At 40.8% G+C, this 16,870-nt stretch overlaps 2 protein-coding genes across 5 annotated transcripts; both read right to left on the bottom strand.

Annotated features, from left to right (window-relative positions):
- Window positions 1-9,665: 9,665 nt before the first annotated feature.
- On the bottom strand, window positions 9,666-14,274 carry myorg (myogenesis regulating glycosidase). Its single transcript, XM_080301943.1, has 3 exons — window positions 14,139-14,274; window positions 11,778-12,155; window positions 9,666-11,595 (listed from the first exon to the last, which is right to left on the bottom strand). Exons 2-3 carry the CDS (start codon window positions 12,038-12,040, stop codon window positions 9,804-9,806), a joined length of 2,055 nt encoding a protein of 684 aa, XP_080158069.1. The 5' UTR covers window positions 12,041-12,155; window positions 14,139-14,274; the 3' UTR covers window positions 9,666-9,803.
- A 157-nt stretch (window positions 14,275-14,431) lies between these two features.
- Window positions 14,432-16,377, bottom strand: LOC113022761 (myogenesis regulating glycosidase). 4 transcript variants are annotated; one of them, XM_026168526.2, is made up of 5 exons: window positions 16,112-16,377; window positions 15,393-15,700; window positions 15,268-15,318; window positions 15,048-15,158; window positions 14,432-14,941 (listed from the first exon to the last, which is right to left on the bottom strand). In XM_026168526.2, exons 1-5 carry the CDS (start codon window positions 16,229-16,231, stop codon window positions 14,848-14,850), a joined length of 684 nt encoding a protein of 227 aa, XP_026024311.2. In that variant the 5' UTR covers window positions 16,232-16,377; the 3' UTR covers window positions 14,432-14,847. The 4 variants fall into 4 exon arrangements, with proteins under 4 accessions (XP_026024311.2, XP_080158072.1, XP_080158071.1 ...); XM_080301946.1 differs by having other exon boundaries at window positions 14,432-14,938; XM_080301945.1 differs by having other exon boundaries at window positions 15,268-15,315.
- Between the last annotated feature and the right edge of the window lie 493 nt (window positions 16,378-16,870).

Genomic DNA, 16,870 nt, shown 5'->3' with positions numbered 1-16,870 from the left:
CTGAGCAGCTCCCTGTCTGTTAAAGATAGATCAGCAAGCAAGATGAGGAGAGAAAATAGCATGGGAAACAGGGGAAGAAGGCGAAAAGCCTTTTTGTCCCCGTCACCCTATTAATTTGAGGAGAACGAGGAAATGCCAGCAGGATTAAATGCATTACTCCGACGGCTTTTTCCCCACTTCTTTTTTTTTTTTTTTTTTTTTTTTACAAGTTCAAATTAAAGGATGGGGTGGAAGGAGGGGTGGGGTGGGCATGGAGGAGGGTGGAGTAAGAGAAGAAAGGTGTTAATTGCTTGCCAATCGATAATTCTATAATTACTTTGTGACAAATGGCTGGTTGGCGGTGCTAGGGTAGGTTCAAAGGAGGGTGGGGAGAAGGGTGGTCAGTGGGTGTGGATGTTAAAAGGGATCGGCCATGATCAGGAACGGAAATATTTGCTTTTGTGCCTGCAAGCCCGGCTGCCCCAGGGATTTGTGACAGAGAATTTATGCCAGGTTTAAGCGCGGAGCTGAATCCACCTGGGGCGGACGTCTTAGTGGGGGGAGTGCATGTACACACATGCATGTACTGACACTCAGGCTACGAGTCTCGGCACAGTTTACCTGATATTTCTCCTCAGGCTGAGTGAGTCTACACGAGACAATGGCCAAGGAGAGTATAAAAGCATATTAAAGACAGGCTGGCAGATTATCATTTTTGCACCATTAAACTGTCACGCCGATTCAAGAGGAGAGAGGGCTGTAAAAGGAAACCTGGAGAGAGGGGTTTGAATTTGGCTAGAAGACTTTGAGTCTTCTAATGCCTGTCACAGTTCACTATTTTCCAATCACAGTTTCATTATGCCAGCCAGGCTTGAAGTGATGGGAGTCTCTTCGAGCCGTAGGGGGAGCTTTAGGCAGACAGCAGGTGGGCTATCTGGAGACCTGTACAGGTCAGGGCACCATGACACCTGGCGCCCCCTAGCTGCTATGGCTGGGCGGGGGAGGGTCAGCAGGGCCAACAGGAGATTGATGGCCCACCTTCATTCATGTCGAATCACCTGTCAGCACGCCCCTGGCACTGAATCCATTTTGTTCCAAGCCACCATTAACCTTGGACCACTTGGATTCATTCCTCGTCTCCGTGGACCAGGCCCCAGCAACCTTTGTCTACTTCAGCTGCCAAACTAGTTACTGGCTTTAACTTTTATCATGTGCACTGAGCTTCCATCAATACGGTTGACTTTTAAACGGTAAACATTGAGATGTGTTTGCAGAGAAAAAGCAAGACTTTATTCATTCTCTGAATTTGGGAAGACTTCAAAAAGCCCAGTGATGCAGTAATTGATGACATCAATCTCAGGGCCGTTCACCCCACACCCCCTTACTCTACATAGTTTTGGATATATCTACTGTACTGTCATTGTTACATGCTGTTTTAGGATTTGATATTGTATGCATGATCCATCCATATATGAAGCATGGTTATGAGCAGATGTTTGATCATTTCACAGGCCTATAAAAGGGCGATTGGGCTGCCAGTGGCCGCTGTAATATTGATTGATGGTGGGCAGGTGGGGGCCACAGTGCTGCCCTCAGACAGACTCTGTTTATTTATACAGTCTGCCGTCTGCCCACCTTATCCACCACAGGGCTGCATTCAGTGAATTTACAGTCGTAGGGAGGAGAGAGAATATGCTAATGATGCCGCGCAGCCCTGAGAAGAAACAAAACATTTTCAATTCAAAGTTTTCCACACCATACTATCAGGTGTATCACATTCAATCTTGAATGCATGTTCAACACATAGTGTGGTGTATACAGTAACCCAGCTCTCCACAGTACCAAAGCAATATTTGCAACTCTGTTCCCTGGGGCATACATAAATTGGATCCAATAATGAGAGGCAGTAATGATTGTCTGCATATTTGGTGTTGATTTTCAATTATATATTGCTGATATTATTGTCCTGGGTGCTGTGCAGTGTGGTGTTAAACTGAACTATTGTGTAGAAATGGATTCAGTGTCATATGCAAAGGAAGCACTGTCTTTAGACAAAATTTTGCTGTAGCCAGCCTCTTGCCAAGCTTATTCAAATCAGTAATCCGCGTGACCGGTACGCATGCATTTGCAGCCTGCGAGGTGCCGCTAAAACTTCCACTGTTTGAACAGAAACTAAAACAGAAAAAGAAAATCAAAAGGTGCACATAGCAATAGCATAGCGCACTGTATATACCCTATTTCAGTGACAGAGAAAGATAAAATGAGAGAGAGGGAGATAGTCCTCTCCACACCATTAGGGATGCTGAATACTGAAGTCCTTCTTCAATTCTAATTTTCTAAGCTTTGAAGGAGCCGGTGGTTGGATGTGGGCTGCCTCTCAGAGCATGTCTTCGGTTCCACTGAGCACACAGTAGCTTAGGGATCAGCCTGTGTCTCTGACAGGAATGTGTGCCACTGAGTGTTGGCCTGTCCGCTGAACAGAGCTGCGAGCCTCAGATCAGTGGCATTGGCTGGCCTACGGGTTGTTCTTTATGGCTGTGTCGCTGAGTGGCTGGCTCTCTGCTGTGCACACGGCAGCCCTCCAGATGGATGCTGGGACAGCGGAGGCCACAGGGCTGAAAATCCCATCAAGCAGCAGTTCCAGCCCCTTGCACTGAGAAGATGAAGCGCACCGGCACACCAGGGGACACAGGCCAAACCCTTCTGCACCTCCATCACCCTCTCCCTCTCTCTCTCCCCCCCAACCCCAATCCCTTCATGTACCTCTTTCCTTCCTCCCTTCATCCCTCTGTTCCCCTTTTTTCTTCCTTTTACAGGAGAAGACTGCATGCCCAACCAGCCAGAATATGGAGTGTGGCCCTTGGGGTCTATGGCCCTTGCTTGTTAAATAAAGGAGCTGACTGGCTGATTGATAGACCCTCAGCAGTGCCTGCACCTCACATGTTTCCCAGTTCGCTGCCTCATATATGAATCCTTTGCTGGTCAGGCCTGCGTTAGCATTTGTTAAATGCAGTATTTGATGGATGGCACCAATTTTCCTCCAAAACCTAGATGAGCCACCTAAGCACCTTTCCCACTCCCCTGGTTTCTTCTCAGGTGAAGCCCATGAGCGTGAGGGGACATAAGTGTGCTAAAACAGTATCAATCAAACAAACTTGTGCAAGGCTGCAGCGGCAACTCAGTGTTTCAATAACGCATACGTTCTGCCATGCTAGACAATTCATTCCACCTCTTACCCCCACCGAGGCACAGAGGAGGTGCCCTGTCGGCTGTCTTCACCTAACTCCTTAATTAGACAATTCTGTCACTATTTTCTTACAGATATTACACAATAATTTATTACAGTATACTAAAACATAGGAATATTCCATTAAGAGCTTAATATATTTTTCAGAACACTGCTAAAGTGCTATTTATCAGTACTGTGAAGCTAAAGGTGTTGTCAGTTGTTTGTTTTATATGATCAATGGTTATTCGTCTATCAGCTATTGATTCAGTGCGTAACACAAATCCCAAAGAAAGCAGAAAAAAAGGAAGTGCCATGAAGTATATTAACTTATTAAAGTTATTCAATACATAATTGGTCTTGCACACTGTGCTCTACTATCACATCAACCCTCAAGCTGACAAATCTTGCTATCAGCACTGACTATGTCCCTGTAATGCCAGAGGCATGCTCTGAAATCGACAAAGGCTGCAGAGGAGTGTCAGCCTGATGCAGTGCATCGAACAGACAGGTGAAAAAGATAAACAGATGCGAGACCAGTCTCTGGGGTGTTGGGTTCATTTGTTACCTAGCGAGGACAGACATATTCCTGTCAGACAAGCCGTGGCAACACCAGATGCGAGGTCATTCTAGTTACGGAGAGAAAATCTTGGGTTAAGGACAAAGATTCTCACTTCACACAAGAGATGGCCATGAGGTTTTATTTCCCCTGTGGTCATCTACGATAAATGCTCATTCCACATTTAGCTCCAAGGAGCCAGAACGCTTTTTTAATAAAAGTGAGGCTTATTTGTCACTGTCACCTCCACAGTTCGGTTACTATGGGTGATCTGACAATAATTCAGACAAAGTACGTTCACTTAAAATTATTTTTGTGAATGAGTGACCTTATTTAGAAATGTATAAAACATACGATTCATTAATTACTTTTTTTTGTAGTGGTTAATTAACAGTAAGTCGAATAATAACATTTCAACAATATATGCAAACATTTCTGGGGGAAAAGACAATTTTCCAACTTAATTGTATTTCATGTAATGTCCTTTTTGCCAGATTTTCTCAACAACTGGATGTAATAAGCCAAGGAATGTCTAACATTTTATAAGTATTAGGTTTTTCTGTGAGAGAGATGTTTTTGATTTAATACACAGAGCGCAATCTATAATGAATAGTATGCGCTTTGCTGCGTAGGACAGAGAGCAGACACACTGAAGTCTTATAGAGGATATGGGAAGGTACTTGAGACACACTGGCTCCTAACCAGAACAACTGGCGTCTCTCCTCTGCAGATGGACACACAGGTGGGCTCACAGGTGGAGAAGGAAGAGGGGGAGGGCTCTGCCAGTTTTGTGTCCTTCTCGTTGTATGTGTGCGCGCACGTCTGCTCATGTGTGCAAACGCTTGTGTGTGTGTGCGTGTGTATAGGTGCAACATCTGGACCATGGTCCACTGACATGTCAGCAAAAGGTATCATCAGTGAAGCTACACTGCACCCTTCTGGACAACCGCAGCAGCACATGGCCTAAACAGTCTTCACGTCTAGGTTCGTTTTTACTGTCGGAAGAAACTTGATTAAAAGCTCTTAAGAGAGCTTGTTTTATTTAAATCTTTTTCCTTTTGTTTTTAACACATTAAAATACAGTGAACAACAACATTTAAGTATCTTTAAAAATATATAAACACACAGCTTTTGGAAACCTTAAAAGGTATGTTTCCATACACTGAACTAAGTCTTAAGATAATTCATTAAACTGGTATTTCTTCTGCATACAAGCATCTCCACTTCTAATCCTTTTCCAACCTTTCTCCCAGAAATCTCTCAGATGGTCCTAAAGCTCCTAAAGATCTTACATAAATTATTGTTCAGTCTATGAAAAGATAGGCACAGCCAAACAATATGATTGTAGAAAGAACACTGACAAATAATATTGATCCGGGGAGCGCACAGACAGCTAATCAATGAATGTATGTCCTCCCTGCACAGGCTGCAAGTCCAGATCAATTTTGAAGACAGATGAGACATTGGCAAATAAAGCGAAGTAGTTCTGAAGCATATCCCGCTGTTGTGAAATGGAATAAATTCCCAAAACATATGAAAGATCGACTCTAGCTATGAGGAATGGAGATGCCAGACTGTTTGAACTCAGAAAGAGCAGTCGTGTTTTATGCCGTAATTGTAATAAATATTGTGGCTTCTATCTCACAGTGTAGTAAGTTTATCTTTCTTATTCTTGGTGTCTAGTCATACACTTTTATATCACTTGCTCTCTGGCCTCACATCATGAACCACCTGATGATTTATTGATCTGAACACAGCCTCCAAATAACCCGCAGAATGGTTTCATCACCTTGTCATTATTGCCCCATGATGAGCAGGTTTCAAAAAGTTGGAAAAGTCCCTCAAGGGTGTCTCTTTCAATATTGAACTGATCAGCACATTAGTTTTCATGTATTGCAGACTTAAAAGAGGTTATAGGTTGTTACTGGCTTGCTGATTGCATGGTCAGCTTACTGACCTAAATTTCACATTATTTTTCTTCCATGCTTGTATCCTTAAGATTTTATTTATTTTGTGTGTAAAAAGTCAGACGGGCATTGTTGGGGGATTAAAAACAACTGTCAGGCATATCTAACAATTTAATATTGATTTTTTTTTTCATGCAAAAGGTCTTCAAGCACAAAATATGACAAGCCTGGATTCTTTAAAGCATTAATGTGCAAGTTTGCACCACCTTTCTTCAACACAGCCTGAATTCTTTCAGCTAAACTTTCTGGTAAGCAGTCTTCAGAAATAGTTCTCCATACTTCTCGAAGGACATTCAAAGCTCTTCTTTGGATGTCGGCTGCCTTTTGTTCTGTTTTATGTCAAAATTATTCCACACTGCGTCAAAATGTTGATGTTTGGGCTCTAGGGAGGACAATTTATCTATCCAGGTATGCTTTTACTGTACTGTCAGTGTGTTTGGGATCATTGTCAAGTTTTTAGCTGCTGCCAATTAGATACCTTCCAGATGGTGTTGCATGGTGGATCAAAATCTGGCAGTGCTTTTCTGCATCAGTTTTGCCAAGATCCTGAGACCACTGGATGAACTGCAGTCCAAAACCATGACAGAGCAGTTGTTCTGTTGTTGCTCTGCAGACACTAACTGTTGTACATCTTCTGACCTACTCCATACATACTGACAATTTGAACTGAAAATTTCATATTGTGATCCATCAGTGCATCAGACTCGCTGCCCCTGGTTTTCATCCCAGTTTTTGTGTAATTTACCATGCCTCGGCCTTTTCTCTGTGTTCCACTTGCTTAAGGATGGGTTCTTGACAACCCCCCTTAAACTGAGACCATTTCTGATGAGCCTTCAGAAAAAAGTAGATGGATCAATTGAAAGGCCAGATGCATCTCATGTTGTGTGTAAGGTCTGGATTCTTTTCCCATTTCTTAAGAACATGATTTTTAGACACTCTGCTGTAATTTTTTAGGCCAGTTGCTTCTTTTTTTTCTTGTTGCAAAAAATGTATTTTATGCCTGTCAGCCTGTGTTATCTTTGGCATTTTTCATACATTCAACAAATTCTGATTTTCTGCAACAAGCTGTAGCAACAAAGTGCCTAAAGATACAATTTAGAAAAAGGTTTTGTTTTTCGGTTCGTGCCAAGTTGTCTGTGTAGTGAACACTGGTGCATCCCTTGAGTTATGTGCTTTTATTGTGCTTGAATGATTATAAGTCAGAATTATAAGAATCAAGTGGCTTAACAAACAAAAATATATTCCAGTGAAAAACAGTCACAAGGACTGGACTGAAACCAAGTCTGACTCCTTGGAAGCAAAATATAAATAAATGAGGGATGGCTCAAGACTTTTACACAGTGCTGTACATTCATACAAACTGGCATTGGATATGCTGCCCTTTCACATTGGGGAAGAAGAAACCTTCAGTCAAAGATTCAGCTTTCAGTCTTGTTATGTGGCAAGGTGGTCTTAGACTGAAATAGCCTTAGAGATTGGCTTGGCCCAGATGCTAAGTGAGAACAGCTATAAATAGGTAGAACAGCTGTGATGTCAAAAGGCAAAAACAAAATTCAGTGGATGTCAACATAGAAGCTACATTTCAAATGGCAAAAGTTCAGCATGAACCCACAATAGGTCAAAAACAGAAACCATGAGAATATTTAAATTAATCCACAGGAAGTCAAAAAGGGACATCATTAAAGTTGATTTATCCATTTATTCAATTTTAAAAGGATTTTGAATTTATGTCAAAATTTAAAACAAATAACAATGAAACAGACAAAACCAATAACAAGGTTGGGTTCTTGGATAGCCTTTGATATGCCAGTCAGAGGAATATGTTACTTAACGTATTCTAGTTTGACGAGAAGATCAATATCTGTTGCACCTCTTGATAATAGCATACATGATATTACATACTGTACTTTGATCTATAACGGTGTTGGGGGAAAAAAATAAATAAATGGACATTTGTAGCTACATAGTGAAAAAAATGATAGAAAAGCCTGAGGAGCAAAGACATTGTGTTCTGCAACATTAACATTACACTTCAACCCATTTACACATCACAAATATTACCTCACAATCAATACATTCCCATTTCCAGAAAAGTTCAGATGTTGTGTAATATTTATATAACTGCAAGATACATTTATATAAAATTGCACCTTGTGAGTTGTATACATTGTTTGTTTGTTTTTAATTAACAGTTGAGCAATAGTTTTAAGCAACTTCTTTTATCAACCCCGTTTCTTGAACTCAGAAGACCAAATGATGATGCAAATTAAAAGCAAAATGTTTTGTCTTTGTTTTCCCCTGACACATAATTTCAGCTGCTCAAAACCTTGGTCTCCAGTATAGGCAGGCCAGTTTAGCACCAGGACTCTCCATGATCTTACTGAAATAGCCAAGGCCTTCCCTTAAAATAATATTAATAAAATTAAAATAAAAGCCATACATTGCCCAGAAAACTGTGTGCAGTGTTCAGCATTGAGTAAAATGTCATTTAAACTGTGCCCTGCTAATAGGCAAATGAGTACAATTTTGACTGGCAAGAACACAGGACAGGTTTCACTTGTCTTCATTCATTTTAAATGAAAAAAAGTAGTGATGTGTGTGGATCTTGCTTAATTTTTTTTTTCTTCCTTGAATAGCAGAGATAATGTGCATTAACTGATACAATAACAATGTTTTTGGTCCAGTTAGTTTAAAGAAGTGTCATTCTACCACCTCCAATTAAATATGGGCCTGAAGTAATTAGCAAATAGTAATATTCTCTTCTTTTATTCTCTTTACTCTGTATTGACATTTCTTTTAAAATAGGGCTGTGATAAATGCATTTAAAAAAAATCGAATAATCACTTTGCAAATAGTTATTAATAACAGGCACATCACTGCCGTTTAATTAATCAAACAAACCAAGATTACAAATAAAATCATTGTAGCATTACAAGTGATTATTAAATTACACTAAATTTACAAAACCTATCATTTTCATTTTTTTAAATTATACCAAAAAAATGCTACAGAACTGCTTATTATTTTGGACGTGGCAAACACTGCATAAGACATGAAAGTATTACTGCCTTTTTAGCTGCATACAAGCTTAGCCAAGATCATTAAAAGAACTGCGAGATACTTCAGACGGCCTGAGAAAACCATTACCTGAGTCAGAAAGGACAACTTTCAAAGCTTAATAAAAAGGAGTCTCGTTCTTGTCTAAGAGTAGTTACATGACTCGGTGTTGCATTAGTGAGAGCTGTGCACTTTGTAATGATTAAACCTCAAGCACTGATTCTAATGAATGAAGCATTAAAGATAACTTCCTGAGAAGTATCCAATAACGACACCCCTTCAGTCGTCCTCCCACCACAGTCTGTTTGGCTTAAGCTGAAATTCAAAGTGCTGCGAGGCTCAAATAACAACTTTATAGCATTCACTGGCAATTAAGCTTAACTTCTTTCACAGTTAGTAAATCCCCTTTTTAACAAATGTCTCAAGTATGTGGCTTAAAGCAGCACAGATAGTTTTAAAAATCTTACAGACACACAAAAATATGCTTAACTAATGAGTTTTAAAACATACCTTCGTTACTGTAAAATAATAAGTGGTTTGGCACATTAGTCTTGCTAGATCTGGTAAGACAAGTAGCTTATGGTGGCCATTGTTGGCTAATATTGCAAGCATACAAACATAAAAGATCGGTGTCTATCACATTTTACCATTTACAAGATTAATTCTGCCAGACACCAGAAGTTATACGATTTCAGTTTAAATCACACTAAGCTATGATTCATTATACCATAAAATACTAAAGACAATGTTGTAATTATTAGTTTAAATCAAATTGGGGAGAAAAAAAATCAGTGATGATGAGATTTTAAATGTTTTTGAGTGACAATGTTCACATTTGTAAAGTAATGTGCTGTTAAAATTTTAATTTCTATAAAAAATAAAAAAAAAACATTTTTTCCCCCACAAATCTGTCCATATAACATCCATCCACCCATCCATCAATAAAAGGACTTGTGAAGCTTGTCCCACAAGCAAATCGGAGCGTAAAATAATGAAGACTGTTATTTACCTCCTGCTACACCCAAAGAAAATAGGCAATTTCATCCAGGTCTACAGGATAGTCTGTGAGGTGCAATGGTTCCTTGATATCAAATCTCTCCCCCTTGTAGCTTCTCCAATGGCCAGCTGGGAGGTAGATGTCTCTCTCTTGCTTTCCAGGCTCTAAAACTGGGGCTACCATGAGGTCATCCCCAATCAGGAACTGGGAGTCAATTTTATAGGCTGTCTCATCACCTGTGGCAATCCACCACACTGGTCGTATGATTGGGTCCCCAGTGCTCAGCACCTCGCTGGCCAGCTCCAGGACCCTTGGTGCCACAAGACTTTCATGGAGGGCGGTGTATTTCCGAGCAATTTCAACTACATCATCGCCGTACTCCCACGGTGGAATAGAAAACTGCATAGAGGGCATGAAGGCTGACAGCTCCAACCAGCGGATATAAAGTTCTCGGTCAGGTAATCCACGATTTCCATATGTGCGGTTCACATGCGCATTCCCTCCAATCATATCTGGTAAAATGAACTGGTAGCCCAGAATGCTGATGGTAAGCACTGCAGGAATAACAGATTTGAGACCCAACTCATACCCCCAAACTGAGTCTCTGTCAATTGGTCTGAAAAAGCAGGATATGTTCTGGGACTGGTAACCACTGCGCGCCTCAGCTCTGTCATTGTACAGGCTTGCCATTTCTGTGTAACGTCTTGTGAAAATACTCGGGTCCCGAATGGATTCCAAAGTCTTAAATTTCCATGGTAAGTAGTTAGCCTCTCCTGCCTCAAATTTAAAAGAGGACACCCCATACCTGGATCGCAGTGAACGTAACTGGGAGGCAAACCAATCACGGGTTTCAGGGTTTGTGAAATCCAAGATGCCACCAATGCCATTCCACCAACGCACTAAGGCTGACAGTTGGCCTGTAGGTTCTCGGACAAACAATCCCCTCTCCACACAGGTATGGAAGTTTTCTGAATCATGATTAACAAAAGGGTGAATCCAGAGAGACACCATAAAATCATCTGACTTCAGCTTATGAAACATAGCAGAGGCATTGGGGAACTTAACTGGGTCAAACTCAAAGTCCCCATAGTGGCGGGAATAGCCATCATCCAGTTCCATTTGGCTACAATTGAAGTTATACTTGCGAATGTTCGCAGCATATGTCAATAGCTTTTCTTGGTCAATGTCAGTTTTATGTAATGCCCATGTTGACCAACTGGGATGGCGAAACATAACTTCGGCAGGCACTTTGTTTGGCTTGTTGAAGTATCTGCGGACCATGTACTTGTGTATGGATGTTACATCCGATCCCACACAAACTCTGTAGCTAAGTTCCGCACATGGCATCTCCCCTGGGTTTGGCTTAAAGGAACTATCATTATACCGTGCTTGGAAGTACATGGTCTTCTCTGTGTCATTCCAACCCAAATGGAAGGGCACAGAGTTATTGATCTTGATGGCAGTGGCATTAGATGAAATCCAGTAACTCTCTAAAATTCCACCAAACTCATCACGATTCGAGTAGATGTCACTAGTAACAAATGGTTTTGGAGCCTGTTGGCCAGAAATAGAAATAGGCCAGTGTTGAACTGCTGACACTGCGCCTCCATACCAGTGTGCAAACTTGTATGTCATTGCATGCTCTACGGGAATATCAGGAACCACTTCCTCCCAGCGCACACGGTAGCATTGGACAGTATCCTTGGGCCGTACTGTCTCAATGAAAAAAATCAGTTTTCTGTCTGTGGTGCGGACGCAGCTCAGAATCTCACCTTCTTTAGAGCAGGAGTCTAAATCAAGGGTCCCTGACCTGTCAAGATTCAAAAATAACTATAAGCATTATCTCTTTACACAAATCTCACATTTCTGTTAAATGACAAAAAGTTCAGCACATATTTAAAATAATGGATTTGTATATCTAAAGGTCTCATTTTTTCTGTATATGGAAACTTAAATAGCAAAAAAATAAATAAAATTAATTGAAATACCAACCTGAAATCCATTCTGAAAACGATAGACCCTCCCTGGTTTCGGATGATGTAGCCATCTTTATTCAGATCCAGCAGCTCAGTCTTAAGCAGTTCCGCTTTGCGTAAAGAGGCTATGTAGTAACACCACGCAGTCACAGCTGCAATCACCAGCACTAGCCCGATTACTCCAGCTCCAACTAAGGGTCGAGTGTCCTTGCTGAGTTTCTGCTTGGGGATAACATCTGTAATTGTGCCCCCCGCTCCACCTGGCACCACTTGGTACATGTTTGTGCTGTTCAATGTGCAAATCCCAAAGTAGCTTTTCCACAGATCATCAATATGTTTTACAGGAAACCTCTTCTGTTTGACACTTGGAAGCTTGTCACATCTGTTTTTCTTCCTGCCATGACAACGATATACCAGTCTTTTAAAAAAAATAAAAAATTGGTGACGATGCAATATTTGTAGATTTCATATTAACACAGTATTTTGAGGAAATCAAACTTCAATTACTATTTTGATTCTTTATAAGAAAAATGTGCAGGTGTTTTAGTGCATTCATGTTTCTTTCAGTAGCAAACAGTCAGAATATACCAATGAAACTATCAAAGGACCTCCAGGAAAACAACCCCAGCCCCATCGGTGCTCTCAGTCCTTCTTGTTTCCCTGTCAGTTCAAAGCCTCCACTACATTTCCTGGGTTGTCTTACATGCTCTGCATTGCTGAACAAAGTGATTTCACAGCACTTAAAGGTATTAGGCTGTCAGAATGTAAACTTTAAAGATGTGTTTGAGATTTAACCAAACAAATCTACTGCCAATTACCCATAAAAAAAATAAGTAGATGTTCCCAGCAGTAATTCTAACCTATGAGTTCAAAATTGAAAGAATACTCATTTGTATGTAAGGAGGCGCAGAAGCAGAAAAGGGGATTTGGGCCTTAAACCTCTGCCAATGTCAGGAAGGAAAGTAAAGAATACTAAACATTGTGTTCTATCAAGCCCAACAAACCAAAACTCCAAGTAACCCACACATCATTCGGTGCAAGTTTGACAGCAGAGTAAACAAGTCTAACAAAAAGAAAACAGACAGAGATCCATTTGTAGTGCACCTCCCAGCGAAGGGAAGGCAGAAACTCTTATGGGTAAACTAATTAATGGCTGATGTTAGTTATTGTGGCTTTAACTAATCAGAGGAGATCTGATAAGAATGCACAGCCGATCTAGCGGAGTTCAGTCCTCTCCAACTCAGCTACATGCTCACTAGTCCTAACTACACTTGATGCTCATGCTCTGCCCTGGCAGCAGGGGTCGATAATAAACAAATGCTGGCTATTAATTAGCAATCTAATTGACTGATTCTGTGTTCAACCAGCCCTGGTATAGATTTCCCCCAACAGCAGTAGTGATAACATAAGCCTATCATTAATTAACAGAGAACTAACTGCTGGTAGCTCTGAGATTCAATCAAGCTGCTGGACCCAGTTAGGAAATTTACCAAGAAAGTCAGAAGATCATTTACCATTTCTAGGAGTTATTTCTTCTTTATTGTAATGGAAAACTACAAGGGTGGGTTTAAGAAGTTAACCTATGACAGTTTGTGATTTGATATTGATCATATCAGGCTGAAACCAACACTTTGGTCAACATTAATAGGTTTTTTCCACCAAGAAGTACCTAATTGTTTCATCCACACAATCCTGGAAAACTGTGCAAGAGGCCACAGTGACATCTTTCCATTTCTTACAAATATGCACGTGTGTGTAGACCAAATGATTTTTGCTTAGTTTTATGGAGCTAAAATTTAAAAAATAAAAATAAAAATGTGGCCAATCCTTTCTGCTCCAGTTTCAACGGCTTCTCACAAACAAACTCAAAGTTTTCAAGTACAGCATGTTCTTCTTCTAAAAGCTTTACACTGCATTTTTTTTGTTTAAGGTATTATCAAGAGGGCTCATATGCACCATTTCAGCTGATTCACTATCTACCATCACATGGAGGAAAAACAAACAGTGAAGTGCTGATAAAATCAGAGTAGCCGTATGAGAAAGAAACCCTCCATCAGTCTAAATCTAAGCTCGTGCGTGTGTGCAAAATTGACTGTTGTGTGCTGTGGAGTTTTTGCTTATATATCTGTCTCTTATTAACTGCATAAATCGTGCACTACAGACAATAACAGCGCATTTCTAAGCATGTCTGTGTCTGTCGATGTATAGAGACCAGTCGTTGGTTTTGCGCCTTAGTAGGTGGTACGAGAAAGAAGAAAAATAACACGTAATCCATGTGCACTATAATTTTCGCTCACACTTGTTGCCCTTTTCTCTTCGGTTTGTTAGATTTTAAATTACATTTATAGTTTATTTTTGTGTTGTTTTTTTTGCCTACCGATCAGCAGCAGTCCCCCCGTCGACTCTAAGTACAACTTGTTTGCTTCTGTTCACACAAACAGCCCGTGAAAGGAATCAAAGCGTGCTGCTGGGTCTCCGCCCTGCACACGTCCATAAACGCCTGGGAAATGTAGTTCAGCAGAAAAGCAGCGCTCTGTGTTTTCTCATTCTGCTGCGCATGTGACAGTGTTGCATGCAAATTACGCAATACTTCACAAAGAACCCGATGAACCTAAAAGTCACCAAAAAAGTGCAGTGTATACAGAAGTGAGGAGTTGATCCTTAGCAAAGTGAGGGTAATGCTTCCTTTATTTGCATCGATAGTGACACTCTTTCACTGCATTTGCTCTGGTAGTTGAAGACGGCATCATACTGTATCATTGTACTGATTCCCTTTTAATTGACACACGTTTTCCTCAGAAGATTAAAATTACAAAACTTCACGTACAGCACCTTAGGGCCTCAGAGCCTCATTTGATCTTCAAAATCATCCCATGAGAAGATCTTTGGTACCGATTGAGCACTTAACTGCAAAAGTTTCCTTGCATTACACAATGAGATAACAGCTGCGCTTGTACACTCTACATGATTCACTCTTACACCTTGTCTCACTGGGTTAATTAACAGAGAATTAAGGAAAAGTTAACAATTGCTGGAGAGTAGCCTCAGGCTCTCCGTGGATCTTGGAAACCAGAGCTCTAATAATCCTAATAAAGGCTTTCAGACACAAACTCTGGGTGTATGATGTAGTGTCCAGCTTGGTAGGGCTTCACCACATGGAAACAGCTGTAGCAACCACTGCTGAGGAACCAAAAGAGAGAAAAAGGACTATCAGCAGCTATTATTAAATGCACCAAAACAAAAATGGGGATATATTTCAATATATCACATTCGACTAAATAATCACCTGTTATCCCGGCTGCTGTTAGAACAGCACCTCTGGTATTTTGTCTGTACAAAGCTGCAAGGAGCTGCAGGAGTTTGGGCTCTTGTTTGAAGCGGAGCAGCTGTATTTTGCCTGTTCGAAAGAAGAAAAAAAAAGTTTTTTAATAGAATTACTAGGTTATAAATCAATAATGTTCATCAACCCTGAGACCATAAGAACAGGCCAAAGGTTATTTGCCTACCTGAGCTGCTGTGTTGAATGTGGATGAACATGCTTTTGATAACCAAGTCTGCTGCAAAGAGAATCACTCTAAATCACTGAGTATTTATCTCTGGTCTGTTGATGGAATATACAGAATATATTTACCTTTGTGGGCTCTTCAAAGCAGTGCTGAGGTGGATGTCAGTGCTCGGGGAAGGCTCGGTCAGTTGTAGTTTCTGCAGTTTATCAGCAGAGGGCATGGCTTGTACTGTTGATGGGTTGACAGGGGGCATGTGTTGTGTTTTGTCGGTTGTATTTAGATAGCTGTCAGAACAAGTTGCAACAGGACCGTGAAATGAAAAATGTCTGACAGGGGGGAAAAGAGGGCGGCTGAAGTCCACAGGGGGCAAGGGATGAAGAAGTGCATGGGTTGACCTATTGTTTGACTGAAGGCTCCTGGGAAACAGAAAGTCCTTGGGAGGCAAAGAACAAATGGGACACATACATGTAAATTTTCTTAACTCTATTCATCCTTGCATGAATAAATAAGCACGGAGAAATTCCTGCATAATAGTAGGATACAGCTGTTATGATTCACAGAAAAATGTGCCCAACCAGTCAATTAGTAGGACACTTTTTTTTAATATAGCCAAACAAAATACAATGCATAGAGCAGTAGGTATAATTGCCTCAGATAATCCTGTCTGCCTGAAATGAGCTATATTTTTCATATTTTCTGAATCACCCAGGGTGATATAGTATAACTTCTCATTTTGGAGACAAATTTGAAAAAAAGAATAAAGAAATTCCAAAATTTCCAACAGTCACTCCGGCCTTTCATTCACACAGATCACGTAGGCAGTATTGAAAGCTGTGTGTCTTACCGCCCGGGGCTGAGGGTTGTTCCTACGGTGGGCAGAGGTTGGTCGAAGTTGAGCTCTTTTCACTGTGCCTGGAGATCTGAACTGTTCATTGTACACTGTGATGTATAGTTGGGGAACCATCTTCACTGACTGCCTTACTTACTTTTCCACGGCTTACATCCAGATCAGCCTGCCTGAATGGAGCATGCAGCATCACTCACCTCCCCCTGACACCTGCTAACTCCACCCCTTCCCCGAAAACAGTGTACCTCCTCTTTGTATTACCTTTGTCTGTGTGTTTGTTTGTTTGTTTGTTTGGAAATATTGTCTAATATTTATGGAGGTTTATTATTCCTGGAGTGTGAATACCACCTATTTCACTGTCATATTTATATATTATTTATTCTATATTTATATAACAACATGACATTTCTCTTGCATCAGTAGTTATAAATTCTGCATGAAACCCTGTCAACCTCCAAACTGATAAAACTTTTTGTTTAACCTGGAGCTATTCTGATTAATGTACTCTGTTGGAAGGAAAGCAGATTAAGGGCATCCTTGCTGAAGCAGAAAAACTCTTTGTGCTACCTGAGCACTCGGCCACTAATCCTCCTTAGCTGCAAGCCCCCTGCAGAGACACACATACCTGGGGTCACAGCCCATGACCTATTTCCCTCCCAGGGGCCTTTACAAATAAGCCAACACCAATCTCCAACACTTCTGGCCGTTCGGCTGCCTCGTAGTTAAAATAAACTCAGCGCTATCAGATCAGCAGAA

Source organism: Astatotilapia calliptera, chromosome 5 (assembly GCF_964374335.1).
Source record: "Astatotilapia calliptera chromosome 5, fAstCal68.1, whole genome shotgun sequence".
Lineage (NCBI taxonomy): Eukaryota > Metazoa > Chordata > Actinopteri > Cichliformes > Cichlidae > Astatotilapia > Astatotilapia calliptera.
This window is presented reverse-complemented; position numbering and strand designations above follow the sequence as displayed.